We start from the raw sequence: 19,842 nt of genomic DNA on the forward strand, positions 1-19,842 counted from the left end.
GAGATCAAGAGTTAGCCTCTCTGCTCTACCCACTGAGCCTGCCAGGCACCCCAGCAGCACCTCATTTAGAAAGACTTCCTTGGGGCGCCTGGGTGGCACAGCGGTTGGGCATCTGCCTTCGGCTCAGGGCGTGATCCTGGCGTTGTGGGATCGAGCCCCACATCAGGCTCTTCTGCGATGAGCCTGCTTCTTCCTCTCCCACTCCCCCTGCTTGTGTTCCCTCTCTCGCTGGCTGTCTCTATCTCTGTCGAATAAATAAAAAAAATAAAAATAAAAATAAAAATAAAAAAAATTTAGAAAGACTTCCTTCCTCCCCCTTTCTGGGATGGGGCTCTTTCTCTGCGCCCCGTCCCTGTCCTATTAGAGATCCTATCATACCGTATTGCTTTTATTTATTCACGTTATAAATATCTATTATGTGCCTGGCACTGTGTTAGGTACCTGGAGTTTATATTCCAATAGGAGAGAAAGATTTTAATTTGTGATTTCATTTTAATTTCTTATTTACCTATGTGTTTGCCCCACCTAATCATGTCCATTTTGTTGACCCTTTATGTCCCTGTCCTTCTGCGGTGCCTGCCACGTAGAGGGGCTCAGAGTGTTGTGTTGAATTGTGTCAAAGAGCACAAGCCACCTTAGTTCAGGATGACTTGGTATTGCCATGGCCTTTTCCAGCTTTTCCTGTTGGCTGTTTTCATACAATGATGTGCCCACTGAGAGAGACATTGACCTTGACTGTTCAGGGCACAAGTCTGTTAACAAGTGAGTTTAAAACTGTGAACGTTACTTTGCCAATTACTTTTTCTGTTTTCAGGCTGGGAGAACACATCCCTGCTCAGCTGGAGGAAAGTCAGAGAGCATCTGAGAAGAGGCTGGGACCTTCATTTTGCAAACACATAAGGTGCTGACCGAGGCAGTATAGTGTAAGGACCATAAGTAGGGGTTCGCGAGTCAAAGTGCCTGGGTTCAAATCCCAGATCTGCCACTCATTTGCTATTTGACTTTGGGCTCCAGGTCCTAAAGTGTAAATAGGGACGATAATAATAGTATATGCCCAATAGGATGGTGTGTAGGTTAAATAAGATGAACACATATAAAATTAACAAGTGCCTAGAACCTCGTACATGCTCAATAAATGTTATCGTTGTTATGATTTATTCACATCCGTCAGTGCTAGTTCATTCAGCAGTTGGAGGCTGGCTGTAAGACTCTTAGTGGTGCTCAGAGTCACACTTCAGCATTCTTCATACTATGGAAAAAAATATGGTGAAAGTCTTCATTTTAAGCAAATTCTAAGTTTTAGATAGATAGGTCACATAAGGGGTACACTAATGCAATTCATGGTCCAGAGGCCGACCATTAAAATAACCACCTAAATCACAAGTTCCTTCCCCCCTTTCCTTTCTGTGATGAAACAAATATTTGCTGAGTACCTCTTATGCATTTGGTGCCGGGGATGCCAGGAGGAATGAAATGGACCCTGTCGTTTCAAGATTTCACATGTAAGAGGACAAATTACAGCTCACTTTGGGCAGCTCTTTAATTGGACACGCACATGGCTTTGAGAGCCAGAAGACAGAGTGCCCAGCTCCCCTTTGGCGATTTAGGAAAGGCTTCACGCAGAGGAGGTGACATTTGAACAACCGTATCTAGACACAGCCATCATTTAACCACTGTGGATTGAATAGGCATTTGGCCGGAAACACATCCATAGAGCGACATTGTCCACTATTTGTTGGAGAGCCTGGGTAATGACGCTATCATTTACAAAGCATATGGCAGCCTCATCAGGTCCTAGTCTTGGAGTCCCTGCCATGGAAAGCTATACGGTTGTACTGCCTCATAATGAGGCCCTCTGATAATATTTAATATGCTAATAGGAGTACAGAAGCCCTCAGCTGCCTTTCCAGTTATTTTTAAAGTGACTCCATTAGAGTAAATAGCAAACTAGGTAACCGCTTCCCTGGATCGCCTATGGCTCTCAAGTGCAGAAAGGAATCGGCTAAAGAGCAGCTTGGGTGGGGTTATGAAATGATTTTGGCCTGAGTCCTGTAAATGCTAGCTTGCGATGCCGAAGGCCAGGAAGCTTAGAAACAGATGCTGGGGAACCAGCCAGGCAGGACTGGGGAGGAGAATCGCTGTGGGTGCAGCTGCAGTCAGTTTGAGCCTGTGGGAGCAAGATCACCCCGGATGGCCTCAAAAGATGCCGGAACTGTGGCTGGCGGCCCCCGTCCTGTATCGGCGCCTCATTTCCCCAATGTGTCTCCCTCCTCTTCCTTCCCAAACTCAGCAAAATTACGGGTCAACTCTCAGTTTCTTTTCTGCTGTGGAAGAGAGGTGACTCTCTCTCTCACACAGATGGGTTCTCCATCATGCAGCTAAAAGAGCTAGAGGAATAGAACTGTCGGGCAGACGAATTTGCAGCACTGCACCCAGGCCTGCTCCCTTCGACCCATGCCTCTTCAAGTCCCAGGGAGGAACGTGTAGCGTTCCCATGTCTCTTAGTCATACCCAGGTGGCTGCAGTGTTGCCTAAAAATCAGCCTCGGTGGACGTAAGAGTTAGCCACTGCATGCTCTTCTGCCCTTGCTTAGTAAAATTCATCATGTGTTTTGTATTGATGCAGATTATTTATGCCAACAGGCCTGGCCCTGCCTGTCCAGGGCCGGGTCCCCTTAAAAGCAGTCATGTGACCGCAGCCCATTACTTGAGTGTGTCCTTTGATCTCCCAGCCGAGCCCGGGGAACAGGGCAGGGTTGGGGCAGACAGCTGCGGCTCCCAGGCCAACCCGGCCTCTCCCCGATCTGTGACTCTGGGCTCGCCTTCCAGGCTGACAGGCAAAGCAGCCGTGGCCTGTTCGAGTTATTTCTTTGTGTGTGTGCATGTGTATTTATTTCTTGATTTATTTAAGTGAGAGTTCTCCCTGCAGAGAGCTGCAAAGATGTGAGATGTGGAGTGTGTGCAAGCCTGCGTGTGTGCGCGCGTGTCTGTGTGTGTGTGTGGGTGGGTGTGGGTGGGTGCTCGAGAGAGAGCTGGAATTGTACCTCTTTTCTTGCAGACCTCTGCATCCCTCACAGAGAAGGTTATTTTCTTGTTTTTGTGTCTCTCGAAACACCTGGGGTGAGGAAAAACCTCCGCATTGGCCAAGCAGAAGAAAGAGGTAATACGTTTGTTTGTTCTTAGGTATTTCGAGCAAGCAGAAGCCTGCATTATAAACATCTATTGTGTAGCCATGGGACAGGAAACGTTCAGGCCTTAGAGTTTATTTTATTGCTTTGCAATTTCTTGGAGTGATTTTTTTCTCAAAGATTTTGATTCCAAATCAGTTGTCCCCATCTTAAAAAGGTGTACAGATGACTTTGCAATTTGAAGTGTTGCAACCTATTTCAAAGGAACTTGATATTTGGAAAAACTCTGTGGTCACTTGGGTGAGAACTAGAAATGAGGGAAGAGATAGTCTGAGAAACACTTCTAGGCCCTTCATGGGGGCATTCCCCAAAGCCTACAACACAACTTCATGTTCAGAAATCTTCCTGTAACTCCCTTGGCCTCTTGCTATCTCAGAGGATCGCTGGGTTTCCATCTCTCTGTAGGAAGGGAAACCGAATTCCTTGCAATGTTCGAGAATTCTCTTTAGTGATTTAGTGCTTCAGATTGGATCTGAAACCAAGGTGTAGCTAACCATTTGGTGGACATTTTTGTTCTTTAACCATTGAACAGAATGGGTCTTCGGTGCTGCCACTAGTTAGCTGTGCCACGGACTGCCATATTTAATTTCTGAGTCTCAGTTCTTCATCTGTAATATGGGAGTGATGGTGCCACCTTAAGAGTTGCCGTGAAGATTAACTGGAGTAAGAGAAATATAAAGCACCCACTGTGCTGGGTAAACAGTAGTCCCTTAATAAATAGTAGCGATTTAAGTTATTATGATTATTGCTGGCATAACATTCTTTTAGATCTTAGTGCTCTCAGAGGAAGAGAGTTCATTTCTTATGAATCTACAATTACCCCAGAAGGAGTAGACACCCAAGGGTTTTAGTCTCTGGAGGTCCCAGACCATGCATTCTGAAGGAAGAGATCTGAGCAAACACAGTCTCGTTTCAGCCCTTCTGCCATGGTGGGCACCCACCCGTGCATGGCCCCTCCTGATTCATTCAGCTAAGAAGAATTGCTTTTTGTTCAAGCTGTTTTTTTCCACCACTGAGCTCCTCAGTAGTCCTTAGTACAAGCCTATAAGGTATGCATTATTATTCCTATTAAGAGAAAACTGAGGTGCAGAGGAATTAATGTTAATTAGCTAATTAGCTAATTAATTTTTATTTATTTATTTAAGTAGTCTCCACACCCAACGTGGGGCTTGAACGCACCACCCTGAGATCAAGATCACATGCTCTATTGACTTGAGCCAGCCAGATACCCCCAGTTTGTTTGACTTCTAAACCTCACGCTCTACTAAGCCATCATTAGGCCGTTAGGAACAATAGATGCTCTGAGATGCTTTACCTCAAAAGGGTCCCCTGCTGGGCTGTTTGGGAAACAGGGGACACTCTGGCTCTTTCTTAGAGATTCCTATTAGAGATACATATTAACATGTTGAAGGCTCTGAGGAATCTTGCAGTCAAGAAATCTGTTTAATCCTACTTCTCCTCAACTTATTCGATTGTGGGACTTTTTTTTGCCTTATTCCTAAAATCATAAAGCACGGAGAACTACTCTTCCACAAACATATTTTGGAAAACCTGGCACCAGGCCAAGCCGCCTCTGGATGACCATCCTATCTGATACAACAACAGATACCTTCAGACACCTTCTGGAGGTCCTTGTAGGTTCCTCCCTCTTCTTATCCTTTCATCTGATCAGACCTGGGAAGAGTCACTGAGTTGGTCTCACAGACTCCCCTTACTCATTTAAGACCTCAGGCACAAGGATATGAACAAGGAAATGCTCCAGTGTTCTACTGGAAAGGTAGTGGTGGAAGGGGCCTCTCTAGCGCCATCTGCCAGGGACTCCTCTATCCCACTCTGCACCCCTTAATTATCCTTAGGCCCCCATCGACATCAGTCTACAGAACGCCTGTTTTGATGAACACCAAAGAGAATGCAGCAGGGTGAGCCTGAAGAGGTATCTGTCCTTTGTGTTCATGTCTCCACAGTGCAAGGGGGAGGATTTAGACCGGCCTACTTAACTCCCACTTTGGAGGGTGGGAGTGCGGTGCCAGTTGAATGACTTTGGGTTCTGGATTTGGGTTCCTCAGGGCCAGAGCTAGAGTAGGAATTTCTCGTAAAAGGCAGCATCTCTGAGAAAGGCTGAGTTTTTAGCATGGGAAACCACACAGTTCACATCTAGAATGCCAGAGACAGAATCAAGGTCCACGTAGCTGAGCAGAGGTGTGGGAGTTCAATAAGAACGTACTCCGGAATAAAATAAAAAATGAATAACAACAACTCGGGGAGCCTGGGCTAGCATTTGGAGGCTGCTTGATGGCGGAGGTTGGGTGGGCTCCAAGGGCCATCATCTGTTCTTTCCATGTGTTTTCACCTCGGGAAATGAAAAGTGGTCGGGATGAAAAGAGCCGGACCTCAAACAGTTCGTCCCTTCAGTTACCCACCCCGGCCCCTCATACAGTGAAAGCCTTCCAGCAGAAACCTTAGAAGCCTTTTCTTTTTCAGATTGTGAGTGCCAATGATGAGTCACTGTTTCGTGTTCGTGCTTTAAAACCGTCCTCGGTATATAAATATTGGTAGGGGCAGTCGCACTGGGCAAGATTCAAGCTGTTTTTTGCCAAGATCCACCTTTTCAGAGTACATGTCAATGAGTACGGCATCTTTGGGTCTTTGCGAACACTGCAGAAGCTCCCCGCCTCTTGAGCCAGAGGATCCCTTTCAGGCCCTAGGGAATTATTTCTCCAGAGACTTCTTTGGCACATTAAGTGCTTTTCTAATGCTGACAGAGGGCTGAAAATGGAAGGAGCTTTGATTTTTCTCAATAATGGAAAATCCCCAAATCATTTTTATCAGCTTTAGAGCCAGCTAGAGATGGCCTCAAAGATACATACGCTGCTTAAAAACTTGTTTTCCTCTCTGCCTTTAAGTGGATGACGGCAGTCTACTTTGGGCAGTGTGTGGGAGCATGAAGTGGTGCCTGGCCTTACCCAGCTCTTGTTTTGGTGAGCCTCAAAATGAGCTCTTTTTGGTCTGTTTCTTTTACCTCTTACCTGAAGGAGAAAAACAGTTTAAGAATAACTTGCTTAATACTTAGTAATGTCAAAATGTCAATAGCAGATCTTTTCCTAATAACCAAAGAATTCTAGAACGATTCTCAGTTTTTCTCCATCATGATTTTCAAATCTTTGATAATGAATGTGTAAGTGCTACCCATTTTCTGGTTTAGTAAAGGGCTTTTGTATAATCAAATAGCATGTATCTGGCACCGAGTCATGGACTAATACTGACTAATAGAAAGACTCTCTCTAGCAGACTCTGTGCTGAGCGTGGAGCCTGACACAGGGCTCGACCCCACAACCCCGAGATCATGACCTGAGCTGAAATCAAGAGTCGGATGTTCAACCGACTGAGCCACCCAGGCACCCCAGCAATTAATTTTTTAAGAGACTCTGGCTGGGGCGCCTGGATGGCTCAGTGGGTTAAGTGTCTGCCTTTGGCTCAGGTCATGATCTCAGGGTCCTGGAATTGAGCCCCTCGTTGGGCTCCCTGCTCAACGGGGAGCCTGCTTCTCCCTCTCCCTCTGTTCCTCGACCCCCCCATCCCCCCACTCATTCTATCTCTCTCTCTTGCTCTCTCTCTCAAACAAATAAATAAAATCTTAGAAAGAAAACAAAGGACCCTGGCTTAGAAAGCTCTGTTAATGCATTTAGCATTTATCAAACACCTGCTGTGTGAAAGGTACTGTGTAGATGCCAGAGATTCAAGGAGTATTTAGAAAGAAAGATACCCATGGAGCTTACAGTCTAACAGAAACATACTCAAGTTTGATGCTTTTTAGTTCCTAGTGAATTTTTTATATGGAATTTTGTTTGTAGTGTAATGAACTGAGGGGTGGCTGAGAACCAAATGCCTTTGGAGAGATATTGCTTTATTTATTTATTTTTTCTGGAAAAAGAAAATCAAGATTGTAATGTCTCACTTCTTCTTGTTGAATCAGTGTTGTCTACTCAGTGCCCAACTCTTCTATATTCACAAAAAGGGGTAGGAAAAGTAACATCAAGATGAAAGTGAAGCCCAAAGGAGATATGGAGAACAGTGTTTCTCCACTTGAGATCTGGGAGCGCCTGTGTCAAAGTCCCCTGAAGGCTGCATTCTACCTGCAGATTCCCAGACCCTCCAGACTGAGTATTGGTGGTAAAGCCTGAGCGTCTTCATTTTGTAATAACCTCCTCTGGTGAGCCTTGTGATACTTATGTCAGAGAGCACTGATCTAGGCACGTGGAGAAGGTCACCAGCACGAGGTGAACTACTTCAAAGGGTGATGAAGGACCCCGGCCGATGTGTTCTCAGAGGTGCTACAGATAACCTATAAGAAATTTCTGAGTATGGGGGCTCCTGGGTGGCTCAGTCAATTGAGCGTCCGACTAGGTTTTGCCTCAGGTAGTGATCTCGGGGTCATGAGATGGGGCCCCCATCTGCTCCATGCTCCGTGCAGAGATTCTCTCTCTCCCTCTCCCTCTGCCCCTCCCCCCTCCTTCTCTCTCTCTCCCTCTCTCTGTCTCTAAATAAATGGATAAAATCTTTAAAAAAAAAAAGACATTTCTGAGTATAGAGAGAAGGCAGGTGATGGGTAAATACTGCCCCAACTTCAAAAATGAGAAAAGAATAGATGCCAGAAACTACTGCTTTATAAGCCTGACATGACCTTTGGAAAAATTCTGTTCCAAACAGATGGAGTCAACGCATTTAAGAGGAAAATGTGATGATCTTTAGGTGTCATCATGGATTTGCTAAAACATTGTCACTATTAAAGACTGTCAAATTTGGCTGCACATTAGAATCATCTGGGGAGTTTAAAGAAATCTTGATGCCCAACCCCCACCCGGTACCAGTTACATCAGAATCTCTGGGGATGGGACCCAGGCATCAGTCTTTTTTTAAACCCCCAGAGATTCTCATTTAATGCAGTGCTGTCTGAGCACTGGGAGTTTTAAAAGCTCCCCAGGCTGTGGTAATAGGCAACAAAGTTTGACAACCAATTTATGTATATGACATTAGGCAAGTTGCTTGACTTCCTTGCACTTTGTGTAAATTCTAGGTAATTTTAAAGGTCTCTCCCACCTTTCAACTTCTATGATTCTGTTATTAGAAGTCATGCCAAACTGATTTCCTCCTTCCTTCCCTCCTTCTGTCCTCCTCCTCTTCGTTTTCTTCTTCTGGGGGCTGGGATAGTAAAGTCGTCAAAGTATGTACCTTAATTTCACAAAAATATTTAGCAAAATTTCCCCAAGATGTCTCGTAGACAAAAGAGATGGTAGTCATGATGGGTGGATTTACCACCTAACTGAGCGAACTTGCTCAGAGTGTGAATATAATGCATCTGCAGTAACCCTGGGGAATGGGCCCGGAGTGGAATGCTACAGGGGCTGTTGTGCCCTTGGAGCTGACCTTGTTAACATTTTTTATCCAGGATGTAGGTAAGAAAGATATGAAAGAAATGCCTATCAGATTTGGAGATAACCCAATGTTTAGGAGGGTTAATTCCTACCATACATAAAAGAATCAGGTCTAGCTCTGATCAGAATATCTGTTTATTAAGGTTATTATTGTTTTAACAATCTTTCCATAATTCAAATATTTTGCTCATTTTATTTCTTCTCTTTCTTTAGTTGAGTCAAAATTTTGAGGCTAATGGAAAAACAGCCCTGCCTGGTAGGGTCCATAGTCAGTTGTCCTCTGACTCGGTTCCTATCCAGAAATGCAAATAGATTACATCAGGCTGGTTTGGAGCAATACAAAATAAAGGAAGCATCACCCCAAAAAGCCACAAAGTAGAATACTAAATTCCAATTTAACGGTTTCGGCTGATGAGTGTGAGGCTTGACCTGGGTGGGGAGGGTGTCTCAGAAACACACGGATGGCTTATTTAAAAAGGGCTTATTTAAAATGGGCCGACTGGACTCTTCATCTCAGGTCGTGAGTTCAAGCCCTCTTTGTGCATAGAGTTTACTGAAAAAAAAAAGAAAGAAAGAAAATAACACAAACAAATGAAAAGGGCACTTGGCCCCCTCCCCCAGTTGTGACACCCCTAGTCTGGGGGGAGGCCTGGAGCCTCCTTTTTCAAAACAAGCTCTCCAGCTGATTCTGAGAAATAGTGTTGAGGAACTCACTTTGATTTGAATTTTGGCAGAGTTGTTTAAATATGTTGTTTTGTCTCATAGTCCGTCTCCAATCTGTGTTTTTAAAAGCCCAGATAGATTGAATAATTTTGTGCTTACAACCCAAACAGTTAAATTACATCAGGTCCTTCATATCCCATTCCCTATATTTCAATCAGAAAACTGTACGCTCTTACATTTCCGTTTTTCTTTTCATTTTTAATGCTTTCTTTTAGACAGACCTTGATCTGACCTAGACACGGGGAAAATATAATTTATGTGTAGCGGAAAAGCAATCTGTAGCTGCTCGGGTGCTGCTGCTGTGTTTTGGAAAATGCACTCGGATTAGATTATGTCTGATCACTTTCCACATCACATGATGAACAGCAATTGAGAAGAAGGATAAAATGAGTCCTGCTGAGCAGCCCTTAGATACCTTGCTGTTAACGGGTGCTTTCCTCCCCCCTCCCTCCTGTCTTCCTCATCAGGATCTATGACTGAGGTGGATCAGCTAGGAGTGGCTCCTTGCAGCATAAAGGGAGGCACTTTTCACACTCTGTTTTGGAATGAGAAGTTAAATTCATGAGCACACTGATTTAGAAGACATGGGCTGTGGCACTTCGTGTTCAACGAAAGACAGGAAATCTGAGAAAGGTGAGTGCCAGCGGGGGTGCCTGTCTTCTTGAATGAACGGGGAGCAGAGCCAGAGTGAGCCAGTTCGCCCTCTCCCCTTTCCCGGGCAGTCACTTGCTTCTCCAGCCACCCCGTGCGCTTGTGCACAAGGCATTGTCACTTGAGCTGAAGGTTGAATATTGGCATAACACGGGAAACTACCTTTAGGAAGATGTAGCTTTGAATTTACGATGTACTATAAAGTATTATCTAAGAGAGAGCTTATGTTTGATTTGATTTCAGCTGAAAATGTACCACTATAAAAATCTCAATTTCAAACTCAGTGGCAGGGAACAAGAAAGCCTCTGTAAATTTCTCTGTTTATTCAATATGCTTATAAATAGCTATATCCATACCTATGTGGCGTTTAGCAGCATCATTGACTTTTTATTAGATTTTGTAACTCAGTGATCGGATTATTTTTTATAGCTATTCAACACAGAACTTCATGAGATTTGCCCCACGTTTTTAAACTATTCCAGGTAGAATTTGGGAAACACAAGATCATCTGCTTCCCAAAAAGTGTGTTGTTTCTAAATAGATGACATGCCCCCCACAACCCCCAAATAATTAGAGGCTTAAATATTTCCTTTGTTTTGTACTGAAGTTCTTTCTCGTACCTACTAAAATCTAGTTGCAGCTCACTTGAGTGTTTAAGGGACATAGTCTCTAAAAGCAAATAAAAATTAAAAATCTGGGATGATTATGTGAATAATTTGCTCTTAAACTCTATTCTTTTCGTATCTAGGTTATAGATAATTTTCCCAGTTTCTATTCCATGTCTTGTTTTTGGAAGTTTACTCAGGCTTAAGATGAACAGTTTAGGATGCAGAGTATTCTATACTAAATAGCATGTGATGTTTTCTCTTGGGAATCAAATGCTGTTCTGCCTGCCTCCCAGCTGACTTGTGCTGGTCAGTTAGCAAAGCTGATCTCCCACAGTAGGGACACGGGAGATGTACTAACTCTTTCAAATCTCTAAATCTTTCAAAAGCTCCAACTGAGCTAATTCCATGGTACTAATTTATTATAAGAGAGCAAAGGCAGTAATATTCTTTTTATATCTAGGACTATCCAGAGTTCTTTAAATGCAGCCAAATTTCTCAGGTTACCAAAANTACAAAAAAAAAAAAAAAAAAAAAAAGCCACACCCAACTTGTCAAAGTAAATTCTCTCTTTTTGAAATACTTCTCAACTTTTAAAATGTTGCAGGTAAATGGAAATATTATCTTAGATTTTGGGATTGGTTTTTCTTTTAGTTTACCGAGGTGAAATTCACGTAACACAAAATTAATCATTTTAAAGGGGACAATTCAGTGGCATTTGATACATTCACAAAGTTGTGTAACCACCCCTTCTAGTCTAGCTCCAAACATTTCCATCACTCCAAAGCAAAACCCCTTACCTACTAGGCAGTTTCTCCCTATTTCCCTCTCCTTCCAGCCCCTGGCAACCAGGAGTGCTGTATTCTGTCTCTGTGAATTTACCTCTTCTGGACATGTCATGTAAATGGAATCATATACAACGTAACCGCTGCCTCCTTTCACTTAGCATGGTTTTGGGGTTCATTCATGTTATAGCATCTGTCATACTTCATTCCTTTTTGAGGCTGACTAGTATTCCATTGTATGTATAGGCCACATTTTGTTTATCCGTTCATTTGGTGTTGGACGTTTGGGTTCTTTCCACCTGTTTGGCTACTGTGAATAGTGCTGCTTGAACATGAGCGCATGTGTACTTGTTTGAGTCCCTGTTTTCAGTTCTTTGAGGGTATATACCTAGGACTGAAATTGCCAGGTCGTAGGATAATTCTATGTTTAACTTTTTGAGGAAATGCCAAACTCTTTTCCTGGATCACTCTCTTTTATTGAGCTATAATTCCCAAACCACATAATTCGCCAGTTTAAAGCACATAATTCATTGGTTTTTAGTGTATTCACAGAGCTGTACAACCATCACCACTACCAATTCTAGAACATTTTCATATACCTCCCCCAAGCCATTGGCAGTGACGCCTCTACCCACCATCTCCCTAGCCCTAGGCAATCAGTTATCTACCTTCTGTCTCTATAGATTTGGGCTCTTCTGGACATTTCATATCAATGGAATCAAACCACACGGAGTCTTCTCTGTCTGACTTCTTTCATTCAGCATAATGTTTTCAAAGTTCGTGTCGTAGCGTGAATCAGAATTTCATTCCTTTTCATCGCTGGATACTATTCCATTATAGTAATATGCCATGTTGTATTCATCCATTCATCAACTGATGGACATTCAGGTTGTTTCTACCTTTTTACTGTTGTGAACAATGCTACTCTGAACATTCATGTACAAGTTATAGTGTAAACACATGTTTTTGGTGCTCTTGGGTATATACCTAGGAGTAGAATTACTGGGTCATATGGTAGCTCAATGTTTAACATTTTGAGAAACTTCCAAACTGTTTTCCCAAGTGCCTGCACCATTCTTCATTTCCACCAGCAGCGTATGATGGTTCCAATTTTTCCACATCCTTTGCAACACTTGTTATTGTCTGTCCTTTTGATCATACCCATCCTAGCAGGTGTGAAATCGTAGTTCGTTAGGGTTTTCATTTGCATTTCCCTAATGACTAATGATATTGAGCATCTTGTCATGTGTGTATTAGCCATTTGCTGATCTTTGGAAAAATGTCTACTCAGATCACCTGTCCATTTTTAATTATTTGTTTTTATATTATTTTGTTGTAAGGATTTTCCTTATATATTCCAGTTTTAAGTTCTTTATCAAATATATGATTTGCAAATGTTTTCTTTCTTTCAGTGGGCTGTCTTCTCACTTTCTTGATGGTGTCCTTTGAAGCAGAAAGGTGTTTAATTTTGTTGAAGTCCAATTTATTTATTTATTTTTTTGGTTGCTTATGCTTTTGGCATCTTGCCGAAGAATCCATTGCCAAAGTCTAGATTATTTATGGCTATGCTTTCTTCTGAAAGTTTTATATTTTTAGCTCTTACATTTAGGTTTTTGATACATTTTGAGTTAGTTTTCATATATGGTATCAGGTAGAGGAACAAATTTATAGTTTGCATGTGGATATCCAGTCATTCCAGTACCATTTGTTGAAAAGACTATTCTTTCTCCATTGAATGGTCTTGGCACTCTTGTCAAAAATCAATTGACTGTAGATATGAAGGTTTATTTCTGGACTCTGAATTTTATTCCATTGATCTATATGTTATCCTTATGCTAGTACCACACTATCTTGATTATCGTATTTTATAGAAAGTTTTGAAATTGGGAGTCCGAGTTCTTCAACTTTGTTTCTTTTTTTCAAGATTGTTTTGGCTTTCCAGGTCCTTTGTATTTCCATATGAATTTTAGGATCAATTTGTCAGTTTCTCAAAAGAAGCCATCTGGAATGTTGATGGGAGTTGCACTGAATCTGTAGATTGGTTTGGGGAGTATTGCCAGCTTAACAGTTAAATCATCTGATCTATGAACATGGAATATCTTCCCATTTGTTTAGGTCTTTAATTTCTTTCAACAATGTTTTGTAGCATTCAGAGTTTAAGACTTACACTTCTTTTGTTAAATTTACTCCAAGTATTTTCATTCTTTTTAATGCTATTATAAAATAGAATTATTTTCTTAATTTCATTTTTAGATTGCTCATTGCAAGTGTATAGAAAACAATTGATTTCTGGGGCACCTGGGTGGCACAGTCGTTAAGCGTCTGCCTTTGGCTCAGGGCGTGATCCCAGCATTCTGGGATCAAGCCCCACATCAGGCTTCTCTGCTAGGAGCCTGCTTCTTCCTCACCCACTCCCCCTGCTTGTGTTCCGTCTCTTGCTGGCTGTCTCTCTCTGTCAAATAAATAAATAAAATCTTTTTTTTTAAAAAAAGAAAAGAATAAAATTGATTTCTGTATATTGATCTTGTGTCCCAAGACTTTGGTTGATACTTTAGGATTTTCTATTTACAAACTATGTCATCTGCTAATATAGTTTTACTTCTTCCTTTCTAGTCTATGCCTTTTATTTCATTTTCTTGCATAATTATCCTGGCTAGAACCTCTCTTAGTATTGAATAGAAATTCACGAATACACATCCTTGTCTTGTTCCTGATCACAGGGAAAACATATTCAATCTTTCACCTTTAAGTATGATATTAGCTGTGGCTTTTTCCAAGATGCTCTTTATCAGGTTGAGGAAGTTCATTCCTATTCCTAGTTTATCAGTTGTTTTTTTATTAAGAAGTGGTGTTTAGGGGTGCCCAGATAGCTCAGTGAGTTGGGCATCTGCCTTTGGCTCAGGTTATGATCCCAGGGTCCTGGAATTGAGCCCTGAGGCAGGCTTCACATTCATCAGAGAGTCTGTTTCTCCCTCTCCCTCTGCCGCTCCCCCCACTCATGGGCATTCTCTCTCTCTCTCTCAAATAAATAAAATCTTAAAAAAAAAAAAGAGGTGTTTAATTTTGTCAAATGCTTTATCCGCATGTATGGAAATGATCATGTAGTTTTTGCCCTTTATTCTATGATAAGTTAATTGAATCTCAGGTGTTGAACCAACTTGGCATTCCTGGGATAAATCCCTCTTGGTCGTGGTGTATAATATTTTTTATATGTTGCTGGATTCAGTTTGTTAGAGTTTTGTTTAGGATTTTTGCATCTGTATTCATAAGAGATATTGGTCTGTAGTTTTCATGTGATGCGCTTGTGTGGTTTTTGATGTGTTTGTGTGATTTTGCTATCAGGGTAATACTAGCCTCATAGAATGAGTTGCGAAGTCTTTCTTCTCTTCTACCTTTTAGAATAAGAGTTTGTGAAGAATTGGTATTCTTTAAATGTTTGGTAGAATTCATCAGTGAAGCTGAGCATGGGCCTTTCATTGTGGGTAGTTTTTTGATTACTTACTTTTGTTATAGGTCTATTCAGATTTTCTATTTCTTCTTGATTCATTTTTAGTAGTTTGTGTCCTTCTAGGAATTTGCCTGTTTTATCTAAGCTATTTAATTTATCAGCATATACTTGTCAGAGTATTCCGTTATAGTTCTTTTTATTCTCCCATTATCTCTTATTGACTATGTCAGTTAATGTTTATAAACCTACTGAAAACTGAAGCAGTGTTATTTACTTACATTTATCCATAAAAAGTTTTTCTCATTTAGAAATATTATAAAATATAGAAAAACAGCTGGAAATAATATTCACCATTCTACTACCCAGAAACAACTGTTAACATTTTGGTAATTTTTTTGGTATAATATAGATTTCTAATCATCCTAAATATTAATTTCTTGTAGCCTCGCTTTTGGCACTAAGACATTATTATATAAACATTTCTCAAGTTGTTATAAATGCTTTGTAAACAGCATTTTAACCATTACTAAACATTTTACTTCATGGATAGACCTTTATAGTCTTAATTATTCCTCTAATATTGAACTTTTTTTTTTTTTTTTTTACTAATATAGACAATACTTGGGAGAATTTCTTTGTGTAGTTTTTTCCTTACTTTGGATTATTCCCATATTCAGGTGATTAGACATGAACTTATTGTGTCAAGGGTTATGAATGTTTTGAAAGATCTTGATAGAAAAATAATAGTTTCTATTTCCTGATTACTAACTATATTCTAGGGAGTGTTCAAAAATATCCTACATACTTTTTATTTAATCCTTGCAGTAAACCTGAGTAAAGTGTTATTCCTTTTCTGTATAATTGAAGATCATGCTCAGAGAGGTAAGTACTTATCAAGGTCGTATTAGTAACCACTGCCAGAGTGGGGATTTGAACCCAAGGAGTTCTGAGTACAGTGTTGTGTTTTTTTTGTTTTTTGTTTTTTGTTTTGCCAACAACCATTACACCCTTTTACAGTGCCTCCCAATGTTGCTGGTCTTGGAAACTTCAGTTAAATTTACTTATATAAAGTACCTTTTATTTGCATAGTGCTTTCACAGTTGTTACAGGCCCTTTCATATACATTTGATCTTCACATCCTGTGAAGGATTGTTCTCAATTTGTAAACAAGGAAATGGAGGCTTTGAGAGGCAAAGTGATTTGCTTAAGGATGCATAGCTGGTAAGTGGCAGAGCCTGGGTTAGGGCTTGCTCTCTGTTTCTCATGGTCTGACTGGTGTGAAGGGCTTCCCCCCCACTTTGGTCGTTCAGCCCCAATACAAAACTCTGCCTCTAGAGTATCATGGTATTTTTTTTAAAAATATTTATTTATTTATTTATTTGAGAGAGAGAGAGAGAGCACGCGCAAGCCAACAGGGGGAGGGGTAGAAGGAGACCGAGAGAGAGTCCTCAAATAGACACCCCACTGAGTATGGAGCGGGGCTCAGTCCCAGGACCCTGAGATCATGACCTGAGCAGAAACCAAGAGTTGGATGCTTAACTGACTGAGCTACCCAGGTGCCCCTATCATGGCATTTTTAAGAAAAGTAGCCTACATATAAAATTGAGGCTATCCCCTTCTTGTGGGCTATCTACTTTCATGTAGAGAAGTAGCATCTATATTGTGTTATTATTGTTATTTTTGCTTCTTTTTTGATATGCCACAGGGAAGAGAAAAATAATAGATATCATTTATATTGCATGCCTATTATATTCGTTATTTCTGTTTCTCTGGAAAGCTCTTGGAGGAAGCTCTGGGGCACCTGGATGGCTCAGTTGGTTAAAGGTTTGACTCTTGGTTTCAGCTCAGGTTATGATCTCAGGGTCCTGAGATTGAGTCCTATGTTGTTGGGCTCCACACTCAGTGGGGTGTCTGTCTGTCCCTCTCCCTCCCCCCACTTACGCACTGTCTCTTAAATAAATAAATAAAATCTTTAAAAAAAAAAGACTCTTGGAGGAAGCTTTGATTAGTCTCCTTTTCTAGATGAGGAAACTGAGACTTAAATTAAAGAACTGCCCAAAGTCATGTTGACCTGGATTAGAACTGGCTCTGACAGATTCCAAAGTCTATGCTCTTTTTGATATGCTGCCCTGACTTGTAAAATTGGAATTTATCCAAAAATAGAAATTAAACATTGTAATTTCATTCTCCTGAACTTCACTTTATACTTAAAATTTTATAGTGATGTATTTTGAATTAATAATCTATTGCACTTTTTTTTCCCCATGGAGAATTTTGAGAACATGATGATATATTTTCTTTTATTTCTTCCCTTGAGACCATTTAGAAATGCATTTATTCATTTTCCCTAAGTGCTGAGGAGTCTACAAAGGCTTTTGGCTTTGGAGTTAGATGCTTTAAGCTATGAGAAATGGAAATTTTCTCTAATGGAGATTGTTCTTTAAAAAAAAATTTGTTCTTTATTTTTACTTAAAAGTTTAAAAATACTAACTAGTAAACCAAATATTTCTTTAATTCCTGGAATAACATCTAGTTCATTTAGTTGTTTAAAAATCTAATGATTAAGCCATTCACAGGGGCCTGAGAGATCCCCTCCTTCCATCCTCAGCCCCATATCCCCACTTCCTCAGTCCCAAAGTTAAGTCCTTTACAATGCTGTTATCTTAAATTTGGTACCTTCATGGAAAAACAATGAATGCCATTGTTTCCTTTATCTTTGTTGTTCTTGGAAAAGTTTTGTGAAACTTCAGAGGGGTGCTTGCCTTTCTTGTTATTGTTGGAGGATTTTCCTTTATAATTGCCATCAAGCAATCTTTACTGGCATTGTGGGGTATAGCAGAAATCCCTGAGTTGGGATCTCCCTCATTTTCCTCCTCAGTGAAATGGAACATCAGATAAGATGTTCTTTAACATTCTTGCCACTCAAAAGCCTATCAGAATGCTCTATAGCTGCCAGTGCATGTGGAGAGGTGGGGGACCTTGATTTCCCCCTTCTACTTCTCTTGCTCCCTTCCTCAGCTGTTATCCCATTAATGTTCCTTTTTTTTTTTTCTTTTTTAAAGAGAGAGAGGGAGAGCACTGCTAGCAGGGTGGGGAATGGGAAAAGGGGCAGAGGGAGAGAGAGAATCTTAAGGAGGCTCCCTGCCCAGTGCAGAGCCTGATGTAGGTCTCAACACGGGGCTCGACCTCACAACCCTGAGATCATAACCTGAAGTCGGTCACTTAACCGACTGAGCCACTCAAGTGCCCCACCCTGTTAACATTCTAACACGCTCAAGTGTCTTTCCTCTTTTTTCCTTTTCTTTTGGTTTGGATACATTTTTTTCCTCATGCCATTCTGTTTTGCTTTAACCCCAACTTCTTATTTTTAAAAATTGCAAACCTACAGAGAGAAGATGAAAGAAGAATACAGCAAACACTCAACATCCTCTTCGCCGAGATTCACCACTTTGTTAACATTTTACCATTTTCTTTCTCCCTCTCTCCTCTATCTCCCTCTCCATTTGAAAGTAAGTTGTAGACAGGATGATATTACCCTCCATATACTTCAGTGTGAGTGTCCTAAAAAGAAGGATATTCTTTTATATAACTAAAATACTATATCACTGAAAAGAATTCAGCATTGGTGGATTAATACTAACAGAGTTCATATTCAGAACTTTCCTTTTGTCCAAAATGGCCCTTTGTAACTGTTTTTCCTTCCCTTTGGAAAAAAAAGCTTTCCCTTACCCTCTTCTTCCCTCCAGTTACTCTCCTTCCTCTCAGAGCTTCCTGTTGAAAGGGGCGCTCATACTATTGTCTCCTACTTTTTCTGTTCCATCCCATGGAAAATGATTTTGACAAGCTCTTGAATGACCTTGGAGTCCAGTGGACCATTTTCAGTTCTTATTTTGCTTGGCTTCCTGGTAGTACTTGGCACTCTGCACACACCCCTCTTAAAATACTAATGGCCCTTGGCTTCAGTGACAGCACATTCTCCTGGTTTTCCTTGTGTCTCTGAACCGTTTATAAGGGCTCCACTTTCTCCCAAGTTCTAAATATTAGGATTCTTCTGGGTTCCTCTTAGTCCTTTTATTTTGTCACTCTAATGCTCTCCTTGGGTGACTTTACTCTGATGGCTTTAATTATCATCTGTACATCAAAACTGCCAAACCTTTATTTTGGGCCCATATCATATATTATATTCCTGGTTTGTTGGCATCAGTTGAGAATCATTTTCTTTTCTTTTTTAATTCTGGTATTATTAACATACAGTGTTATATTAGTTTCAGGTGTACAATATATGGTGATTCAACAATTCTGTATACTACTTAGTGCTCATCATGATAAGAATAGTCTTAGGGAATCATATTATATTATATTATATTTTTAAAAGATTTTACTTAATTCAGAGAGAGAGCGCAGGGGACGGGGAGAAGCAGAGGGACAGGGACTAGTAGACACTGTGCTGAGCACAAAACCTGATGTGGGGCTCAATCCCACAACCCTGGGATCATGACCTGAGCCAAAATCAGATGATCAACTGACTGAGCCACCCCGGTACCCTGGGAATCATTTTAAATGAGTACTTTTCTTTTTTAAAATTGTTTATTTATTTAAGTAATCTCTATAACCAACATGGAGCTCGAACTTGTGACCCTGAAATCCAAAGTCCCATGCTCCTCTGCCTGAGCCAGCCAGGCTCCCCAAGAGTACTTTTCTTTGTAAAAGGAGACCACTTTCTTCATCTGAAATTAGGATCCCTCTCAATAGTAATTTGTAGTTAATCATTCACTTTTTGATATGTTAATGTGTTGGCCCTGAGGTTTACATAGGATTGTAGTCCCTTCTACAAACACATTTGTTGCCTGTCTGAAACAGGCACACAAAAAATGAAACATCTTTTTTATTCTTTATACCCATTAAATGCATCTTCATATTTTTCTTTATTTGCTGTGTGACTAATCTGCTTCTGCTTTAGAAATGTTACGTATTATGAAACTCCGCCATGGACTGTTTAGATATCCATTCT

At 40.8% G+C, this 19,842-nt stretch overlaps 1 protein-coding gene across 14 annotated transcripts in view; it reads left to right on the plus strand.

The window, feature by feature from the left end:
* Window positions 1-19,842, plus strand: part of PPEF1 (protein phosphatase with EF-hand domain 1) — a 124,628-nt gene that overhangs the window by 19,757 nt on the left and 85,029 nt on the right. For 7 of the 14 annotated variants that reach the window (XM_034649699.1, XM_034649698.1, XM_034649705.1 and 4 more), the window contains 3 exons: window positions 815-901; window positions 3,058-3,159; window positions 9,810-9,975. In XM_034649699.1, coding sequence (XP_034505590.1) covers window positions 9,927-9,975 — 49 coding nt within the window. In that variant the 5' untranslated portion in view covers window positions 815-901; window positions 3,058-3,159; window positions 9,810-9,926. Of the gene's footprint in view, window positions 1-814; window positions 924-3,057; window positions 3,160-9,809; window positions 9,976-19,842 lie in introns of those variants that run through there. The other 7 variants (XM_034649711.1, XM_034649706.1, XM_019809821.2 and 4 more) reach the window with 6 other exon arrangements.

Source organism: Ailuropoda melanoleuca, chromosome X (assembly GCF_002007445.2).
Source record: "Ailuropoda melanoleuca isolate Jingjing chromosome X, ASM200744v2, whole genome shotgun sequence".
In the NCBI taxonomy this organism is placed as follows: Eukaryota; Metazoa; Chordata; class Mammalia; order Carnivora; family Ursidae; genus Ailuropoda; species Ailuropoda melanoleuca.